At 42.8% G+C, this 20686-nt stretch overlaps 1 protein-coding gene across 11 annotated transcripts; it reads right to left on the bottom strand.

Annotated features, from left to right (window-relative positions):
- Nucleotides 1–1294: 1294 nt before the first annotated feature.
- On the bottom strand, nt 1295–20649 carry LOC109903641 (CCR4-NOT transcription complex subunit 3). 11 transcript variants are annotated; one of them, XM_031789342.1, is made up of 18 exons: nt 20475–20649; nt 18349–18411; nt 17683–17750; nt 14367–14441; nt 13877–13966; nt 8856–8984; nt 8348–8443; nt 7800–8019; nt 7091–7272; nt 6646–6702; nt 5537–6491; nt 5216–5321; nt 4944–5082; nt 4709–4805; nt 4014–4215; nt 3637–3769; nt 3330–3455; nt 1295–3009 (listed from the first exon to the last, which is right to left on the bottom strand). In XM_031789342.1, the coding sequence occupies exons 2-18, from the start codon at nt 18371–18373 to the stop codon at nt 2911–2913; spliced, it is 2799 nt and encodes a 932-aa protein (XP_031645202.1). In that variant the 5' UTR covers nt 18374–18411; nt 20475–20649; the 3' UTR covers nt 1295–2910. The 11 variants fall into 11 exon arrangements, with proteins under 11 accessions (XP_031645202.1, XP_020356061.1, XP_020356064.1 ...); XM_020500472.2 differs by having other exon boundaries at nt 5537–6542; nt 7091–7227; nt 8150–8443; nt 20475–20641; XM_020500475.2 differs by having other exon boundaries at nt 5537–6542; nt 20475–20641.
- Nucleotides 20650–20686: the final 37 nt, after the last annotated feature.

Raw genomic sequence — 20686 nt, 5'->3', positions numbered from 1 at the left:
CCTACAATGTGATTTTCTGGATTTTTTTTCTAATTTAGTTTGTCATAGTTGGAAGTGTACCCATGATGAAAATTACAGGCCTCTCATCTTTTTAAGTGGGAGAACTTGCACAATTGGTGGCTGACTAAATACTTATTTGCCCCACTGTATGTAAATGTGATATTTTTGTATTTTTTATTGCTAACATTTCTAAAAACTTGTTTTTGCTTTATCATTATGTGGTGCTTTGTGTAGATTGACGAGGGATTACAAAATATATACATGCATTCTAAATGTAACGTAACAAAATGTGGAATAAGTCAAGGGGTCTGAATACTTTCCGAATGCACTGTAGTGTTTGTTTACAATTCATTGTTTACAAACATTGGAGTAAAACAAGCTTGTATTTTGGGTACAGATGGTGTAGGGCAGAACTAAACTCGTGAGACATTTAGAAGTTGAATTCTTCAATAATCAATGGGTAGATTGTACAAGTACAAATGGAGCAACTGCAGATTGCCCCATTAAAGAGCTTGTCCTTACAGGCTTGCTGCAAGTCTTTTCACGCTGCTTATTAGTGCATATGCCATGCATAACCTAGAGCAGCGTGAGTTAAGTGCCTGAGCCTAGCATCAGCACGCAGTGTTCCTAAATCTGGAACAGCAGGTAACTGCTTCTATTGTTACCTCGGTAGACACCTATCCTCTCTGTAGAATAGAGTACCCTACTCAAGTTTTAAAAAGCACCTGTCAACCTTCCATCAAACAGTACAACTATCCCATGAATATTGCATCGAGTCGTAATCCGTTTCAAGGTGTGACCACGTGTATTGCTTAGAACATAAAAAGTGGAATCCATGCATGCTTATGACAAGTCTTGTAGTACATTATAACTGCATCATACCTGCTTTTAAGTTAAATGTTACCACTTCAACCATACAATGAAACAGAGGGGGCCGCCGAAATTGTATTTACATTGCTCCATTGAGCGCCTATGTTTTCCTCTCCTTGTCTCAACATACCTTATGATAAACGCAGCACAACACAACATATGGTTGCTGATGTGTTCAACAACAAGATGGCTGCTGAGGCTCTCTTGGGAGACTGGCCCTGCATACACTACATGTGGTAAATGTAAATGTCATGTACCATTCAGTACACCTATTGGACCAACTATGTGTATTGTAAGATAAAAGGAACTGTATTACTGTAGTAATACTGTAGCACTATTAGAACAAGTAATAATATATTATACCCGTCTGCTTTAAAATACCCCAGAAGCTTTATCAAGATGATAAAAAATAAAATAAAAATACTTCTGAAAAGTAATTATTTTATTAATATTTTACAATCCTTTATTCATGGTTATGCTTCATATTTACTTAATTTTATCAGCTCCACTTTGCAAGTGTCATTGATCATGCTGTCCAGAAGACAACGGCAAACAAAAAGTAAAGGATGAAAATGACAGTCTATACAACACCCTTTCAGAGGGGGAGAGTTTCACATTTCAGCTCTGGTGGACTTCTCTTCCCTTCCGCTTGCCAAATAGGTAAAAGGTAACATTAAAAACAGCAGGCTCGTCAGTGAATGGTGCCCTGACAAGTTATTTTCTTTAAAAAAAAACTTAAAAAAAAAAAACTGGGTCTCACTCTTTCGGATTGAAATGCTTTCCATCTCTGAGATGACATACACAGGCAAACGAAAATGACAAATTTAAGATTGCACTCCAAACATTGGAGGATATTATTATTTAAAAAATGTAAAGCCTGAAATTAAACACATGGCCATTAAAAGGGATAGAAAGCCCTATTGGGGTGGACAAAAAAATTGCCTGCGGTGTCTGTCTGATCTCTGTGGGGTTTTTGTGCTGCAATGGAGCTCCTGACCTGGTATATTTCCTCACATAATGATCCATCAAACACTTCCTGAGAAAAGGAAATATCTACCTGGAGGTTGAAGTGAATTTTGGAAGTGCAATCACAACTGATTTGTACATTATTATCATCAAAGTGGCGGGAACAAAAATAATGAAGTTATTACTAGGGCGGTCGAGTTTATTGTAAAAGCCCACCTCTCGGGTTAAAACACTTGTAAACATACTCTACAGACGAGACGCTTAAGTGCTGGTGTGGTTTCTGTTGCTGTTGACCACAGCAATATAAACGTAATGCTGTAACTTGGGATAAGAATGAATGGAGGGATGGAGGAGGGCTGGGTTACCATATTTTATTATAGCAGTCTTTATGGCAGTCTGGTCAATGCTGGGTGTACCCAAGAGGAAGCTATTAGTTTAACATTAGGGTGGGCTGGTGACCATGAAGAGTCTATTTATTAGGGCTAAAACATGGAGTCACCCCAAAAAGCCCTTATTGTAACATGGAAATGCTACCGTTTCCCCTCTAGTCTTTAGCTTGTGTCTAACCCAGCAATGACCTAGGACTGCTGTGAAATGCTTTAGGCTTTGGACCCACCCCCCTCTGACCCACCATCCCCCAAGGGCTCATTTGATTGGCCTCTCGCTTCATCTTGTCACTTTTTCTTTTTTTTTTAATTGGACTGCCATACTGCTGGGAATTAAAACAGATTTGACCAATCATCTTTGGTTCTCTCAAATGAGTGGTAGGTGAGTAAAAAAATAAAGGAGTGTGTTATCAACCAAAATAAATAAATAAAAAGGGATCCAGTTCAGGTAAGAGATAAAAAGCTCCAATCTAAATCAAAACGGCCTTATGGGAAAAGAGAGAGGGGTTTATCACTGTAGGGGGTGTGGCTTCGCAGGGCAAAGAGGGAGAAGCTCCAAATGCATTATGCTCTGCTAAGACTGGCTCAGTCTGGCGTCTGAATCTGTCCCTCTTCCCAGTGTGTTGAGTTCAATCCAGGAATGTCGACGGAAGTCCAACCTTCTTTTATTCTCCTCCTCTGCCTTATGTCACTGGAGGTCTCGGTCCTCAAGGTACCTGTACTCAAACGTGAATCCCTCCTTCTTCCGTTGTCCCCACTTCTCGTAGTCAAAGTAAATGTACGTCCCCTTTAAAATACATTGGAAGATGCACAGTAATGTTAGCGCACAAAAAGTAAAACAACAAATCACAGACAAACCCCCCGCGCCCCCCCCAAAAAATGAATATATTCTGACCAATCTTCAAAGAAAAATACATTTTAACAGAGCAAGCAACAGATAACATTTAAACATTTTGCAACGGAAAATGAAAATAAGTATTTATTATTGGTCAAGTCTAAGTAATCGCTCCCATTTTCAATCCGTTTTCTTCCGTTTGGTGTCCAATGAACACGACCCCAGGTTGCGGTCCAAGGAGTCTGCAGTGTGTGGAGGGGTGCCGAACTCACCTGCTCAAACTCATCTGTGATGGTCTTGGGCTCCTCGTGCCTCTGGAACCACATCATGTACTTGGTGTGGAACCGCCACGACTGCTTCTTCAAGGCCTTGGCTGCCAGATACTGGGCCTTGGTGCCCTGCGAAGAGAACCCAGAAGGGAATCTGTTACTAATTATGTGTACAATCATATCCATGACATGACATGGCTTGAAGATTGAAAAGACGCAGAACACCATCTTCAAAAGTAAAACCATAGAAATGATCAGCGTCTCAGTCGCACAGTCAAGCTTGTTTTGTCAAACACACACACACACACACCTCTAGGTAGTAGAAGATGAAGAACAGTGTCTCCGTGGACAGTCTCTGGTAGAACTCTACAGAGTCGGAGTGGGGGGGTGGCACCTGGTGGTGGAAAGGCAGGGTGGGACATGGGTTCCTCATCAGGTACTGCCTGGAGGACCAAAACAGTCACAATAAGGGATAAATACATGGAGTAATGCTGAGGAAAAATCTACACACCTTTAGTCTCAAAAGCAACAATAAAGAAATTACCCAAATGTAGACCTGGGGTGAATCTCAAAAGTATTTTCCTTGATACCTCATGTCCTCTCGCTTTGCCAAAAATGTGAGAGGGAAGCAAGAAGACTTGAGATTCAACCCTGGAGACCTTTTTCAGATTGCGGCTCAGTTTGTACCTGATCCTCTCCGAGTCAGAGGGGTGGGGCATGTGCGTCCATGCCGATTCCTGCATGGCCTGCTGGTACAGCTGGTCTTTGGACAGGGGCACAGGCCCGAGTGGGCACACGCCCAGCGATGGGGGGATGCTGACCTCTGAAAGCGAGGGCTGCTGGGGGGCCGAGGGAGGCCCCGGGGGCAATGTAGTGCTGGGGAAAATGTCTGAAGCCACAGAGAGAGAGAAAAAAATAGTAATAAAAAGGAGTCTGGTGTGAAAGCCCCCCCCCCAAAAGTAGCTTTATTGTCACATACACCGGAATAGACTATGGGAGGCACACAGTACTACATGGAACTCTATTCCACAACAAGTAACACATGCAAGCAGTAGAATCAGATTTTCTTTTTTAAACATCTTATGGAACCGCAGGGATTGCGAAAAGAGACACAGGCACACGCATACACACACGATAACATACACACACACAAAGGATTTTTGTTGAAGATATGCGGTAGTAGAGTAGTGGCCTTAGGGCACTCATTGTGTTGTGAAATGTATTGTAGTGTTTTTTAAATTGTATATAACACTGCCTTGATTTTGCTGGACACCAGAAAGTCAGCAGTTAATGGGGATCTATACCAAATACAAACTGGTCTCATTCCAAGACTGATCCCCCATGGCCCAATTTTGAGCCTTCACGTCCAGTCGGTTGCTTACCTGTGGTGAGGTGCAGAGGAAGCATCTCTCCCTCCATTCCTGAGCCCAGTGCCGCTCGTTCTGCCATAGACTTTAGAGTGCTCAGAGGCTCCTGGGGCTGAAAGAGAGGAAAGAAGATAAACTGACTAGGTGAGAGATCAGGAAATCTGGCTTCAGGTTGAGTCCCAAGAAGATCTCCCTGTAATGGCTCAGGGCAGGGCAATTACTACATGAAGCTACCTGTGTTTTTCCTCACCTTGCTTTCAGAGGTCTGTGTGTAGGAGAGTGGCCCGTTGAGCATACCGCTGCCTGGAAGTTTACTCTCGCTGTAGGAGGGCGAGGGAGAGCTGGTGGGAAGAATCATGGGCCCTAAGAGGCTGGGGCCACTGTCTTTACTGGGAGGGTGGGAGAGAGGAAAGACATTGGTTGATGTGCTTTTACGTTTGACTAATTCTGACCATACACATTGTACAGCGAGAGTCACAATCCAAGACACTATAGGACATTTCTTTATTATATTTGACTCACGGCTGATTGGTGGTGGAGGTCAAAGACGAGGGTTGGCTGCTTTGTAATTGGCTGGCACTATTGAGGGCGGAATCGGGTGTGCTGTCTGCTACTACAGCACTGTAACCTGGGACAGAGGAGATTGAGAGGGAGGCTTACAAACTGAATCAGAACTCTGATAATACATAGAGATGATATACATTTGGTTTGCTCTACCTTATCTGTACAACCCAACGCTGGGTTGAACAACTACTACGGAACAAAACAAAATACCCAAATAAGGGCATGGATGGATACAACCAATCAACAACACAATATAAGTGGATAGTAATTCAAGCTTACTAGTGCTACCATTCTGCTTCTGTCCACTGGGTGGCCTTGTGATCGCCGTGCTTCCTCCTCCCATGCCCACGCTGCTGCTTGGCGCGCCTGAACCAGAGTTCCCTCCAATGCTTCCTATGGCTCCCAGGCTGCTTCCAGGGGACAGGCCTCCTATGGGACTGGAGGCCACCAGGGGAGGGCCCTGGACCGCCAACTGCCCTGAGCCAAGGCCGCTTAGGCTGAGGATCCCACCGCTGACACCAATTGCACAGGGCGCAGAGCCCAACAGGCCCGTGGATCTATCGCTGACAGTGTTCCCGCTCATCGGTCCCACTGTGCCGGAGTTAGGGCTGCTACTGCTGACGCTTTTCCCTGCTAGGGGGCTTCCGATGGTTCCGGAGCCTGCTGCTGCCGTGGCGTAGGGGGCCGAAGTTGAGCCCGCCAGGAGCCCGGCCATGGTGTTTAGGGATGCCGGCATCCCCGACAAGCCAAGGCCCGACATCTGGCTGACGGCCGGTGACCCCGTAATGCCGCCTTTACCAAGGCCCAAGCCCAACCCAAGCCCCAAGCTGGAGGACGGTGGCGGCCTTGACGGAGCATGCAACTGGGTGTTGGGCGTGAGTGGGGGGAGGGTTGTGCTAGAGTTGGCGGGTGAGGAAGCGGAGGGGCTGGGGAGGAGGAGGTTGTTCGAAGGGTTGGAGTTGGAGGGGGCGTTGGAGGAGATGACTGAGTTTCTGGCCTGCTGGGTATGGTAATGCTGCTGCAGTTGGGTAGCATCTCTGTAGCTGCCAGAGTTGGAGAGGAGACCTCCCATGTTGCCCAGGAGGCTGTTGCCCCCAGTGACCGGCAGGCCAACCCCGGCGATGGTCGCCAGCGAGGATGAGGAGGCTCCCGAGGAGGCAGAGGATGAAGAGGAGGAGGATGAAGAGGAGGAGGAGGACAACGACGAAGAGGGGTTGCCGTTCTTGATAGGCGACTGAAATTTTATAAAAGGCATTACTTCAAAACCACTCCTGGTGCAGCACAGCTGAAAATATATAGATGGGAAGTTGTGACATTTTTAAGACCATAGACCCAAATCAATGCAAGTGACTCATACACAGCACTGTTAACAATGGAATTCATCACACCTGACCGACTTCACTGTCTGTCGAACGTCCCCTTTTCTTGTCATCTTCAGAGTTCTCCTGGGGGGGGGGGGGACAAAGAAATACCTCCTATAAGCACTCAGCCACGACCATCTGTTCTAATTCAACGCAACACATGTTGTATCGCATGCAAACCCTATGTTTTGTACCAAAATCCATACAAGTGCTGTTCATATTAAGGCTCAACACAAACTTCAAATCAAACGTCAACATTATAATCCTCTCGCTTTCATCCTCGTTGCTCCAAACCCCCTCTGATCTGAGAGCGAGGGACCACTGAGCACCCACTCCAACCCAGGAACATTCAACATTCACAAGACCTAATTACAGAATGAGAGTGGGTGGTTCTAAAGAATGGGAGAGCAAGTAGGGGATACAATGGAGGCTGTAGAGTGAGAAGTAGCGGGGCGGGGGGGCGTTCCCTCACCGTAGTGTAAGTTGCGGACGAGGGAGGGATGGGCGAGGAGGAAGTGGTGGAGGTAGGCGTGCCGCTGGAGATCTGATGGAAGAGATCGTCGTCCAGGAGCGATTGGCCCGGCGGGGACGTGGCCACCAGCGACCCGGCTAGAGAGACAAGAGATGGATGGGGGGAGACAGAGGGAGAGGTAGCTACATAAAAACAAAAAGTTGCATATGGAAAAAGTTAAGTGGGCAGTTATACAGAGACAACAGGAACAGAAATGATAGAATTTACAGCATTGTAATAACCAAGCTATGCAGACAATTACATTGATAGAAGCCACAATCACCAATATCAAAGCTGATCTATGCACAGTTTTCTTTTTAAATAACCAAGCTATCATCCATTTGAGGCTATACATACCCCACATGCTGTCTAAGATATGCAGTACAAATGCAATATTCAGGAATAAACACACAAGTAGTGATGTCTCGACACAGTATCGATACTTCCGATACTCCATGGTTCTTTAAGGACCGGCTTAAGGGAAAACAATGTGTGCCATAGTGTGGGAAATAAACAAATGTTGTAACTTGGGTGACCGTTTCCAACGTCAGGATTGTTTCCTCAGGAAATTCAGCCTGCTTCATGTTGTGTTTCCATTGCCGTGATACTTTGTCGTATCGGTAGCGCGATACTGCGTATCGCGACAACACCACGATGAAGCAGCACTTACGGAGCTCCTCCAGATCCAGGTCGTCGTAGAGGAACTCGTTTTCCTCGAAGTCGGGGTCCTGCGACGAGTCCATGTAGTACTCCACGTCGTCCTTGATCTTGCGAATGGAGTCCACCGGCAAGGTGTCGTTGTCCAGCATGCGCAGGATGGTCTCCAGCATCCGGATGTGGTACCGGTGTTTCTCGATGAAGTGCTTCAGCTCTTCGATGCGGTCCTGTTTCTATAGCAGAGATGCGCGTGTAAGTTGATGCTTAAAGCTCACTGTATGTTCGGGCTAACAATCTCAAATGTGCTATATGTGTAGAGGCATGAAAGTGGAACACACAGATGGTAAAGTAGATGGTACCTACTTTACATTTTGGTGCATTGGGTAATGCAGCGTGCCGGGAAAATAAAGAGAGACATACAGGATAAGAGATGAATTTAAGAGTTAGAATGACAGCATCTGATGAGAAAAGATTTAAGTAGTACGGAAGGAAACAGGGAGAGAAGGAGGAGAGGAAGATATGGAGAAGATAGCCATATGGCGTGGCAAAAAGACGATTGACCTCTTTGTCTCCCTTCTTCTTTCGAGTCTGGACTGAGAGGGACTCCACTTCACTCTCAAACTGGTCCACCTGCATGTTCAGAGTGTCTATTGTATTCTGATGGGCGACAGGGGAGAGAAACAAAGGTCATTCATGATTTTCACCAACACAACAGCCATAATCACACCACAACCACAAACTGTGTGGACCACACTTCATAATAACCTATTTCATAGGGGAAACTATTAGGGCCGGGACGATACCAGTATTGCGATACTCGTTAGTATCGTGGCAAGGAAACAAAACACGAAACACGATTTCCATGGAAGAAAAATGTGCGATACTGGTATCGTCCCAGCCCTAGAAACTATGCAGTAAAACAAAAAAAATCTACTTTGAAAGGCCTAGCATGCATGATGAAATCTCTAAGTCATTATTGTCACATCATCAGACCACATTATTGAAATGTGCTCATGTGTGAAACAAATTCCCTTTGGGGTAAAGGTTTTCAATCAAAAGTAGTGCTCACCGTTAGCCAATTGCCGACCTCCTCTTTCTCCCTTTGGGCCGGGTCCACCTTCTGTGCCAAGCCCAGCCCCTCCTTCGAGTATGCCTTTGTCTTGGTCTCTCGCTCCACGATCTTGAACCGCTCCATTTGCTAAAGGGGGAGAGAGCAGGAATTGGTTTATAAAATCACTACAGGTGACAGGTTCTTTTGACCATATGCTAGCTATGCCAGAGCCAAAAATGTTTGGCTTGTGAAAGCCAATGTTTTCAAATGCTCATTTCAAATCATTGGACTAGTTGCCAATCAATGAAGGGTCATATAAGGGCATTAGGACGCGCCATAGCAAAACATTTCAAAAATGTTTTTCAACGGTAAATGAAAGGTAGTGTTTTTTTTTATTGGTCAAGTTCAGATAATACCTTACCGTTTCAGACCTACTGAACGTGTACCTGTTGGGCACTGTTGGTGGAGATTGAGACAGAGTCCTCACCAATTAAAGCCATCCAATATAACGATTCAGGATGAGTGTGGCAGGTGTACACATCCCCCAATCAGGCCAGTGATTACTTGTTGCAGGAATTTAATTCCTCTGTTTTAATTCCCAATTAAAATTAAACACTCTGTCCATTCATAAGAATTTGTATGACCCTTATTTTATAGAAATGGACAGAGCCCGGTCTTAAAGTCAAATAGAAGCCTTTATTCACGAGAGTACTGAACACGATACAGTTTACCACAGGTTATAAACTGAAATTGACGTCATTAGTTCCAGTACCAACCCGTCTCTTCTCCCACCCTGGTACAAGGGCAGTATCTCAAGCCTTCCCACATCGTCTCCCTACCAATTTAATATAATTTCTTCTTGTGTAGATAAGCATTACAACCAGTCTGAAGATTTAGTTCATTCATTTCTACCAAGGAACAGACCGTCATTGTTCTAATCCTTGATTATATTTACACACATTATATTCAGTACTAGGATTAAGAAAGAAAATTCATACATATACAGTAACATAATAGTATTCTGATTAGTACATCCTGATTGAAATTTATACATAATTAGTCATTATAGATAAAAATTCCCTTAACATTACTAAGTTGAGACACCTGTGTGTGCTTCCTTGACTAGTAACGCTGTCTATGCTCTCCTAGGTGTTCTCAGTAGAGGTTCCACAACCTCTGACTTCCACACGCAACAGAGTTCACTGAGATTTTGATGCATGGCAGAGGAGAATGCTTGGAGGCGTGTAAACCCAGCCTAAAAGCCAATTGATGTTTGATCCAAAAATGTGGTCAGTGGCTCCCTGTGACGCAATCGCGGAGCCTCTAGAGGCATGCGGAGACCAAATCAAGCTCCGTACCGCATCACCGTGCGCCTCCCGATTTTTTTTAACAATGTGGAGGGCTCCGTATAGCTCCGCATTGACAGGATTGGTTGACGGTCCGAGGGGGACGGTCGGTCCTATATAAACACAAACTCACTTCCTTGACAACAGCTCTGCTCCGTGAAGCGCAAGAAGTATGAATGCCCTGACTTCTGCAGAGGCCTTATCCCTGCGAATGCTGCACGGCCAATACAGATGTCGGATTGATTATGCAGCGCCTTTTTTTTTTAAACGCGCAACACTGTTTCAATGCATTGCCCTAGAAGTCAGCTGCCACTGTAAGTGTAGTAATATGCGTCGTCCCCACGAGCATCCCAGCAGCACCTTTGTACATAAGATTGTAGGTCCCCCTGTGTTAATCTGTTAACGGCATAACAAGAAGCTAAATTAAAGCCCCGGCATGAAGCCTGTGAATGCTTAGCAGAGCGGTGAGTATATGCTAAATGCTTGGCGTTGCTGATGTGGCTAATTGTTCTCCTGAGAGGAGGGGGGGGGGGTCCTGGTTGTGGATGGAGTCTCCGCTGGGGTTTTTATTCCGCCTCCGCACTGGCGTGGACTGCTGAATCCTTGATCAGGGTAGGGCTCTGCAGACCTGAAACCTAAATTCTGCGTCCTAAATTATACCCTATTGCCATTTGGGACACAACCAAAGTGGCAAGCTGCCAGGTGTCACCAAATTATCCTAAGTTCCTAGGACCCTACCTCAATACGTATCTCAAATACTGAGGGACGAACAAGACAGTCAGTCTTCAATAAGTGCTATGGAGCAACTTCCTTTGTTCATCATATCTGCGGGCCATACATTGGGCTATGGTGATGCCGCCGTTTTCCCTAACAGTGATCAGTTTAGTTTTCCTCCCTTGTCAAAGCTACGCAGATATTTTCTGAGTCTAGACGTTGAGTGCCAGCATGGGGGGGGGGGGGGGGGACAGCAAAAAAAAGTTTGCACATTATGATTCGATGCATTTCCATCAAAGGACCCATGAGCACCAACGTGAAATTCATAGCAGGGTTGGAGTCAATTCAGGAAGTACACTGAAATTCCAATTCTCTTCAATACTTTTCAATTAGGAACATTTCAAATTGCAATTGTGTTAACTTTCTGAATTGACTGGAATTAAAATTCAATTGACCCCAACCCTGTATAAGAGCATGTCAAATGAAAGCCAAGAGTCTATATTTAGGGGCAAATGAAGGCATAGATACATTTGAACCATTTTCCAAGGCTTTGATTTCTGGATAAACAGATTGAAAAGGGATCTTAGAAAACATCTACCAGAAAGTCTTAAAAGGTATTAGAAATGATAACACAATGTTGAAGTAAAGACCCTTGCCAACTAATATCAACACTTGTTAGCCTTCTGTAAGTTTAAGAAATATTGCCTGGTGCCTTGTAATTCAGTTACCAAAAACTCACATTTCTGTAAGATATTTTCTAATATTCCCTCCCATGAGGGAGGTTAATGAAAGTTCACAGAAGTAACAAGTAATGGTAGACCTACCAATTATTAGTTATAGTGATTTTACTGATATCAATTGTTTCTGAATTAAGTGGTTAAAACTTGGTAACGGAATTACCCCAAAATCAGTAACGGAATTGTTATGTTCAGCTCATAAGTTCTTTGTCTTTCTGTTTGGTGGTCAAACCAAGAGTTTTAAAACAGTCTAACTCTGGACAACTCCTCACCCTCTCTCACTCTACAGCTTAAAGTCACCTCTCCCAGCTCTTACTGACACCTACCCATTTACTTTAACCAGAATCCTCACCCACTGAGCACCTACCAACACTGGGTGTCTATGGGCATTGAAAAGTAGTTGAAATTGGTTCGCGCCCAGGCTCTGTCGCAGCCGGCCGTGGGGCGACACACAATTGGCCTAGCGTCGTCCGGGTTAGGGAGGGTTTGGCCGGTAGGGATATCCTTGTCTCATCGCGCACTAGCGACTCCTGAGGCGGGCCGGGCGCAGTGCATGCTAACCAGGTCGCCAGGTGCACGGTGTTTCCTCAGACATATTGGTGCGGCTGGCTTCCGGGTAGAATGCACGCTGTGCTAAGAAGCAGTGCGGCTTGGTTGGGTTGTGTTGTGTTTCGGAGGACGCATGGCTTTCGACCTTCATCTCTCTCGAGCCCGTAGGGGAGTTGTAGCGATGGGACAAGATAGTAACTACTAACAATTGGATATCACGAAATTGGGGAGAAAAGGAAATTTTGAAATTTCCTTTTTTGAAATTTGATCAGTCCACCCTGGCCTTGACGTCTACAGACGGACCGGGCCAAATCTGAACATATCAAAGACGCATGTTTTACAAGTTCGGACAGTATAGTACAGCGAGTACAGTACAATAAATACAGTAAAGAAAAGTAGTGTACAGTAGATTGTACTGTACTGAACTCTGCTCTACTGCACTGTGCTCTGCTGCAATGTCCAAACTTGTGAAACATGAGAATATCCATAATTATGCATTTCCGTGTCATACAGATATGGGACCTATGATGTAATTCCATTGCCGGGTGTAAAGCCATTTCACTTACTGTAGTTCAATAACAAGATACTATGCCATAGCTGACACTCCATTCTTTCTGCAGACATATTTGAATCTTAATTCGGAGCAGATATGAATTTTTAGAAGAATTGGTCGCATAAAAACCTGAGATTTTAACCGTGAATCCATAATCAAAGTCTGCATGCTGACTCTTCTTCCACTAAATAAGTTTATGTACATTTTTCTGTGGAATATGTTCAAAGTAGTCCTTGTGCATAGAGGTGTATGCTTTGTTAAACTTGGAAATCAATGGTTTTTGCTTGGCATACATTTTAAGTGGAAAAACAACTGAGTCAAAGTGCAATTTCATTATGTTGAATTGCCCTTAGCTAAGAACAGTGCCACAGGTGTGAAAAGCAGATGATTAAAGAACTGCAGTAGACTCAATATAGACCAGGGGTCTGCAGTAATGATATTTATCTGGCCCTGCAAAGCAAAAATGTTGTTACATTAACTAAATCTGTATTCCCACAATAAAAAGATATGTGATCATGTCACAAGGTATGAAATTATTATTATTTAAAAAAATATTTTTGGGCATAGTTGTGGTCAATTTTCAGTGTACAAATTATGCCCCCCCCTTCCCCGACCAACCGCTCCAACAAAAATCCCCAGGCTGAATCTAGTTGCCAACACCTGATTTAAACCTTACTGCTAACAGATAATGGTAATCACAATGAACATGGCTTTGACATGAATACTAACAAAAATAATATTAGCAAAAGTCACCACTGTTTGTTTCTGCATTTGTATTGGCCAACACCACAATAAAAAAAGTTGCATCTTGATATCCAAGTGTCTTTTTCACCATTATCCCATCCCATGTATTTTTGGCTTGGTAGCACCACGTTTCAGGTCAACCAAAACCACACAGATGCTCACACTTAGATACGAGACCCTCGATAAAAACCCTATTAAGATCCATAGGCTAAGATGACACATCCATCTCATTGTGTTAGCAGGTGCTGTTGTTGAAGCAGGTGCTGTTGTTGAAGCAGGTGCTGTTGTCTGAATAACCTCAGTGCACTATGTGGCTTGGTAAGCCCTGCTAACCACAGGTGTTTATACCAATTGTTTCTTCACTATGTGGCTAATGAACATGTCCCACACACTCACCGTCTCAATCAGTTTGCGATTCTCCACTAGCTGCCTTTTGTCTTTAATCTCGTTGGAGGCCACCCACGTCTTGATCTGGTCTCGAAGACGCTGGGGGATGAAGGTGAAGGAGAGGAACAAATGGAGAAAGAAAAATAAGTTATCTTAGTGAAGGCATGCGGTGGCTTGCCCTGAAGTCAAGTATGGTTGACACGCACACACGTAAGCAAGCTTGGCTTGGGGTAGGATATGTCCACATGGTAACACATGGCCAAGTTAAAAAACAAAAACAAAAATGCACACACAGACACTTTCACTTGGTTTTAAGGATAGCTGACCCTCCTATTTAATCATCAGCACATAGATGCCCTCTCGCACGTGAACACACACCCCTCCCTGTGGTCAGGCGTAACCATATAACACTGGTAAACAAACATTTGAGGAACATCCCAAAACCATGTGCCCTCAAGCCACATAACAGTTAAGAGTCATAGGGTTGTCGGTGTCCCACCTGTAGTTTTTTAATCTCTTTCTTGAGGTCTGCTTCATACTTCTCCTTCTGGTTAGCGTTGGCTGCATTGTGAAGCTGTGTTTTGGAGGGGTACAGTCATAGAGTATACTCAGACAATCAGTATCTTTTCCCAAACATGTTTCATATAGTCTTTGTAAACAAAGTAAACCATGTAGCCTATAGCTTCAAAATGTGTCTAAAACTAGCGTATCATGGACTGTCAGTCCTAGCAACCATAGCTCAGCCTCCGCCTAGAAATTTGAGTGACATTCATTCCCTCCAGTTCCACCAAACCAAGTGCAAAGGGGCCAAAACGCAAACTCGGGAGTGTGCCTTTAAACCTTGTTCTTCTTTGGCTATACAGAACACACTAACAATAGGTCTCCTCTCTATCCCCACGGCCGTGAATAGGAAAGGCTACAACCCCACCAAACAAATGCGGTATCGAAGACCCCTGCATATACAACGGATGTTAAACGTTAATCATTTGGTGGACCTTTCTGAGGTCAGCACAAAACGTTCCAACAACCAACGTGTCAGGGTGGTAGCACTTAACATGCATATAGTGCCTTCAGAAAGTATTCACACCCCTAGACTTTTTCCACATTTTGTTGTGCTTACAGCCTGAATTTAAAAAAGGATTAAAATTGGCCTACACACAATACCCCATCATTTCTTTTACAAATTAATTCAAAATGAAAAGCTGAAATGTCTTGCATCAATAAGTATCCTTTGTTGTGGCAAGCCTAAATAAGTTCAGGAGTAAAAATGTGCTTAACAAGTCACAATAGGTTGCATGGACTTACTTTGTGTGCAATAAGTGTGTTAAACATGATTTTTTGAATGACTACCTCCTCTCTGTATCCCACACATACAGATAATTGTAAGGTCCCTCAGTCAAGTACTGAATTTCAAGCACAGATTCAAGCACAAACCTCAAAGGTTTTCCAATGCCTCGCAAATTAGGGCATCTATTGGAAGATGGGTAAGGGGGAAAAAAGCAGATATTGAATATCCCTTTGAGCATGGTGAAGTTAATACACCTCGGGTGGTGTATCAATACACCTAGTCACTGCAAAAGATACAGGCGTCCTTCCTAACTCGTTTTCCGTAGAGGAAGAAAGCCGCTCAGGGACTTCACCATGTGGCCAATGGTGACTTTAAAACAATCAGAGTTTAATGGCTGTGATAGGAGAAAACTGAGGATGGATCAAGAACATTGTAGTTACTCCACAATACTAACCTAATTGACAGAGTGAAAAGGAAGCCTGTACAGAATATTTTCTTCTCCAAAACATGCATCTTGTTTGCAACAAGCCACTAAAGTAATACTGCAAAAATTGTGTAAAGCAATTAACTTTTGGTCCTGAATACAAAGTGTTATGTTTGGGATAAATACAACACATTACCGAGTACCACTCTCTATATTTTCAAGCCTAGTGGTGGCTGCATCACGTTATGGGTATGCTTGTAATCATTAAGGACTGGGGAGTTTTTCAGGATAAAAAAAGAAAAGGAATGGAGAGAAGCGCAAGCAAAATTCTAGAGGAAAACATACAGTTGAAGTCAGAAGTTTATATACACCTTAGCCAAATACATTTAAATTCAGTTATTCAGAATTCCTGACATTTAGTCTTAGTAAAAATTCCCTGTCTTAGGTCAGTTAAGATCACCACTTTATTTTAAGAATGTGAAATGTCAGAATAATAGTGGAGTGATTTATTTCAGCTTTTATTTCTTTCATCACATTCCCAGTGAGTCAGAAGTTTACATACACTCAATTAGTATTTGGTAGCATTGTCTTTAAATTGTTTAACTTACTGTCAAACGTTTTGGGTAGCTTTCCACAAGCCTCCCACAATAAGTTGGGGGAATTTTAGCCCATTCCTCCTGACAGAGCTGGTGTTACCGAGTCAGGTTTGTAGGCAAGCATCCCCTTTTTCCTCCAAACATAACGATGGTCATTGTGGCCAAACAGTTCTATTTTTGTTTCATCAGACCAGAGGACATTTCTTCAAAAAGTACAATATTTGTCTCCATGTGCAGTTGAAAACCATAGTCTGGCATTTTTATGGCGGTTTTGGAGCAGTGGCTTCTTCCTTGTCGAGAGGCCTTTCAGGTTATGTCGATATAGGACTCTTTTTACTGTGGATATAGATACTTTTGTACCTGTTTCCTCCAGCATCATCACAAGGTCCTTTGCTGTTGTCCTGGGATTGATTTGCACTTTTCTCACCAAAGTCTCTAGGAGACAGAACGCGTCTCCTTCCTGAGCGATATGGCAGCTGTGTGGTCCCATGGTGTTTATACTTGCATACTATTGTTTCTACAGATTAACAAGGTACCTTCAGGCATTTGGAAATGTCTTCCAAGGATGAACCAGACTTGTGGAGGTCTACAACTTTTTTGGCTGATTTCTTTTGCACTAAGTTTGAAGGTAGGCCTTGAAATAGTTCCACAGGTACACCTCTGATTGACTCAGGCTCCTTGACATAATTTGACAGAAGCTTCCAAAGCCATGACATCATTTTCTGGAATTTTCCAAGCCATTTAAAGGCACAGTCAATTTAGTGTATGTAAACTTCTGACCCACTGGAATTGTGATACAGTGAATTCTAAGTGAAATAATCTGTCTGTAAACAATTGTTGGAAAATTACTTGTGTCATGCACAAAGTAATGTCCTAACCAACTTGCCAAAACTATAATTTGTTAACAAGAAATTTGTGGAGTGGTTGAAAAACAAGTTTTAATGACTCCAACGTAAGTGTATGTAAACTTCCAACTTCAACTGTAGGTCAGTCTGCTTTCCACCAGACACTGTGAGATGAATTCACCTTTCAGCAAGACAATAACCTAAAACACAGGGCCAAATTTACACTGGAGTCGCTTACCAAGAAGACAGTGAATGTTCCGGAGTGGGCGAGTTACCGCATTTACTTAAATCTATGGCAAGACCCGAAAATGGTTGTCTAGCGATGATCAACAACCGATTTGACAGAGCTTGAAGAATTTTGAAAATAATAAAATGGGCAAATGTTCCACAATCCAGGTGTGTGGAAAGCTCTTAGAGACTTACCCAGAAAGACTCACAGCTGTAATCACTGCCAAAGGTGCTTCTACAAAGTATTGACTAAGGGGTGTGAATACTTATGTAAATGTATATTTCTGCATGTCATTTGAAATAAATGTGCAAATAAAACACATTTTCACTTTGCCATTATGGGGTATTGTGTGTAGACAGGGTGAGAAAGAAACCTACATTTAATCCATTTTGAGTTCAGGCTGGATGAGCCCACCACCCTCCCTGCATGTTACCTTTTGCCAAATGTCTTCAAACTGTTCCACGCCTTCCGTTACTTTTTTCAAACATCGATCTATTTCACCTGGGGAAGGGCATAGAATAACAGGGAGGTTTGGGAAAGAGCCGTGGTTTAAAAAATAAAATAAATAAATCCTTCAACACGCATCACATCAGGATGAATAATGTAAAGTCAAAATGCGGAGCTCTCCCTTTCCCCATAAGCAGCACTGCTTTTACAACTGTGGCTGGCAAGCCTTATCAAAGATACATGCAGTAAAACCTAAATGTGTCACCACAAACCTGTTTAAGAAATGAAACACCACGGGCAATGGCAACTGGGTACGGTAAATAGTCTTAATTTAAGAAGGTTGTCTCTACAGACTAAGTCTGACTTTGGCCTTGTGCAGCCTTGCTCCTAAATGTTTCTTCTGGCTTCTTATTTTTGGTATCACAGGTCACAACCCTTTTCAGTAATAAGAGTGCAGCACTTCTCTTATTGCAATCACATCCGTGCAGGACAATTTGAAAATCTCTACATCATGTATGGATAGAGAAATTAAAGTGACATTTCATCTGTTGGATAGACATGCTTCATAGAGAAAAGGGAGGGAATATAGTGATTGACTGGGTGGTGGATCATTGGCAGGGGTACCATCTGGTCAACCATTTGGTTATCTCACCTTGAAGTTTCCTTTTATCAGCCATGACTGTTGACTAGGATGCTGTCTTCATGCCTTCTTTCACTGTAGAGAAAAATAACAGGTGTGATAACCGTAATCTCCGGCAACCTTTTTACGCTACATTACTTTTTCATAGCATTTTAGCTTGGCAGCCAAGTTCAGTGAAGTCAGCAGTGTGAAATCCTGGGTTGTATTCATTACAGCGCAGGCACAACATAGAAAAACATTTAGCAAACAGAAAATGAAAACGAGTTTGTTATTGGACAAGTTCAGGTAGTTGCCTGTTTCAGTTCGCTTTCTACGACTTGATGCCGAATGTTTCTCACAGCTTGATGTGATGAAGATGTATCGTGAGCATGCACGGTGCAGGTACATGGTTTTCACATTAAGCTACCACTTCAAAAGTGCCAGCATGCAAAAAAAAAAGTTTGGATTCATTTCTAAATGGTACAATATTACACTTTCATCTCAAGTTAATTACATTAAAAAGCATTTTGAACGAGACATACTCAACTCTCTAATTTACTACCCTGGAGGCATCACCATTACATTAGTTAAATACTTAAATAAAGGTAGGTTAAATCAAAATAAAATACATTGTATCATAAAGTGTCTTGTAGTTATTAAGGAGTAGTGGATAGACCATAGTTGACAGTCTGATTTGTTGACCTCTCACACACAGTCAATTCCTGGTAGAATGGTGCATGTAATTGGTTTTAGACATGGTTCATTCAACAAGGCATTTCTGACCATTCCGGGAATGACTTTAAGGGGGGCAATCACAGAAACATTGATATTTAAAGTACTGTAAAGAACTAGCATGTCGTTTTGAATGTAGAATTTTTTTTTAAACTCAATGTCTCAACATAAATAAACATTGACCATGTTTCTTGAGGAAATGTCAGTGGTGTAAAGTACATCAGTAAACATACTTTCAAGTACTACTTATATTTTTGACAATTTTTACTTCACTACATTCCTAAAGAAAAGTATGTACTTTTTACTCCATACATTTTCCCTGACACCCAAAAGTACTCGTTTTGAATGCTTAGCAGGACAGGAAAATGGTCTAATTCACACACTTATCAAGAGAACATCCCTGGTCAACCCTACTGCCTCTGATCTGGCAGACTCACTAAACACATGCTTAATTTGTAAAGGATGAGCCCCTGGCTATCTGTAAATACAAAAATCGAAAATGTGTTCATCTGTACTTCTACATTTGCTTTTGATACTTAAGTATATTCAAAACCAAATACTCTGAGACTTTTACTCAAGCAGTATTTTACTGGGTGACTCACCTTTGAGTTATTTTTTATTAAGGTATCTTTATTTTTACTCAAGTATTACAATTGGGTACTTTTTCCACCACTGGAAAATGTTAGCTGAAGTATTTTTTCTGTCAATTAATACTATAATACAAGAGTAAATATCACAAGCGGCAGTAGATTGCAGCTAACTGATGTCGCTTGCTAGCCTGCCTACAAGAAAACTTGAAACATTGTAGCCACCGAGTGACGGCTGGTCTGGATAATTTCACATTGACGGTTCACGTGAATTCAACAATGTAACGCGCATGGTAGGTTACTTCGTTGAGCATCACTTGATACTTTTTGTGACAATTTTTTCACGTCCACGCAACCACCGTTTGATAAGGTCATTTTACCATCACTTCAGCCAGTGAGTTTTGACCATGTATTTACCAAATGTTTTTACCGACGCTAGACTTTCAACAGATCCAGTAAGCCAGCTAGACTAGTCTCCATATCTGGCTTGGGGGCAACGATAGATTTTTAAAAAGTGAGCAGTAATAAAGAAACATTAAATGTTTACAAGCAACATAGCTAATGACTTTATAAGCGGTTTCTATTTGTCAGAGACAAGCAAACAAGTATACCACTTCAACACCTGAGTAACAAGAACTTGTCGGCTACAGATTGTGCCGTGAATTATAGCAAAATGTATGCATTTCCATGGAAAATATATCAGGCGAACCCATGTCAATTTGGCTCTGCAGCTGATAACCAGCTAGTGGATAACTACCAGATAAGATATTAGTGAGACACATTGGAAGGGAGAAGATAATGGCACATAACTAGATCTGTTTTAGCGTACAATTTATTTACCTGGATTTTCCGATTTATCTTTTCTGTTCTTAGTTGACGCCACTCTTTTAAATCGTATTTGCCTACGTCCTCACGCTATTTTTCTAAATTATATTAATTATTTTCGCCAAACAATCACTCCGCACATCCAAGATGGCTACCAGGAACACCTCCTCTACTGTTGCCCTGATGGTCTGGAGGCCCGCCTTCCTTGCAAGCTATTCGATCCTCAC

Source organism: Oncorhynchus kisutch, linkage group LG14, assembly GCF_002021735.2.
Source record: "Oncorhynchus kisutch isolate 150728-3 linkage group LG14, Okis_V2, whole genome shotgun sequence".
Lineage (NCBI taxonomy): Eukaryota > Metazoa > Chordata > Actinopteri > Salmoniformes > Salmonidae > Oncorhynchus > Oncorhynchus kisutch.
This window is presented reverse-complemented; position numbering and strand designations above follow the sequence as displayed.

What these genes read in the sequence shown, in the direction of transcription:
- LOC109903641 (XM_020500471.2), bottom strand. Translation starts at nt 18,373, where the DNA reads ATGGCTGATAAAAGGAAACTTCAAG. An exon ending in TTGAAGACATTTGGCAAAAG is followed by an intron (nt 14,442 to 17,682) that starts GTAACATGCAGG and finishes TCCAAAACACAG; the next exon opens with CTTCACAATGCAGCCAACGC. An exon ending in TCCTCTGCACCTCACCACAG is followed by an intron (nt 4,216 to 4,708) that starts GTAAGCAACCGA and finishes CTGTGGCTTCAG; the next exon opens with ACATTTTCCCCAGCACTACA.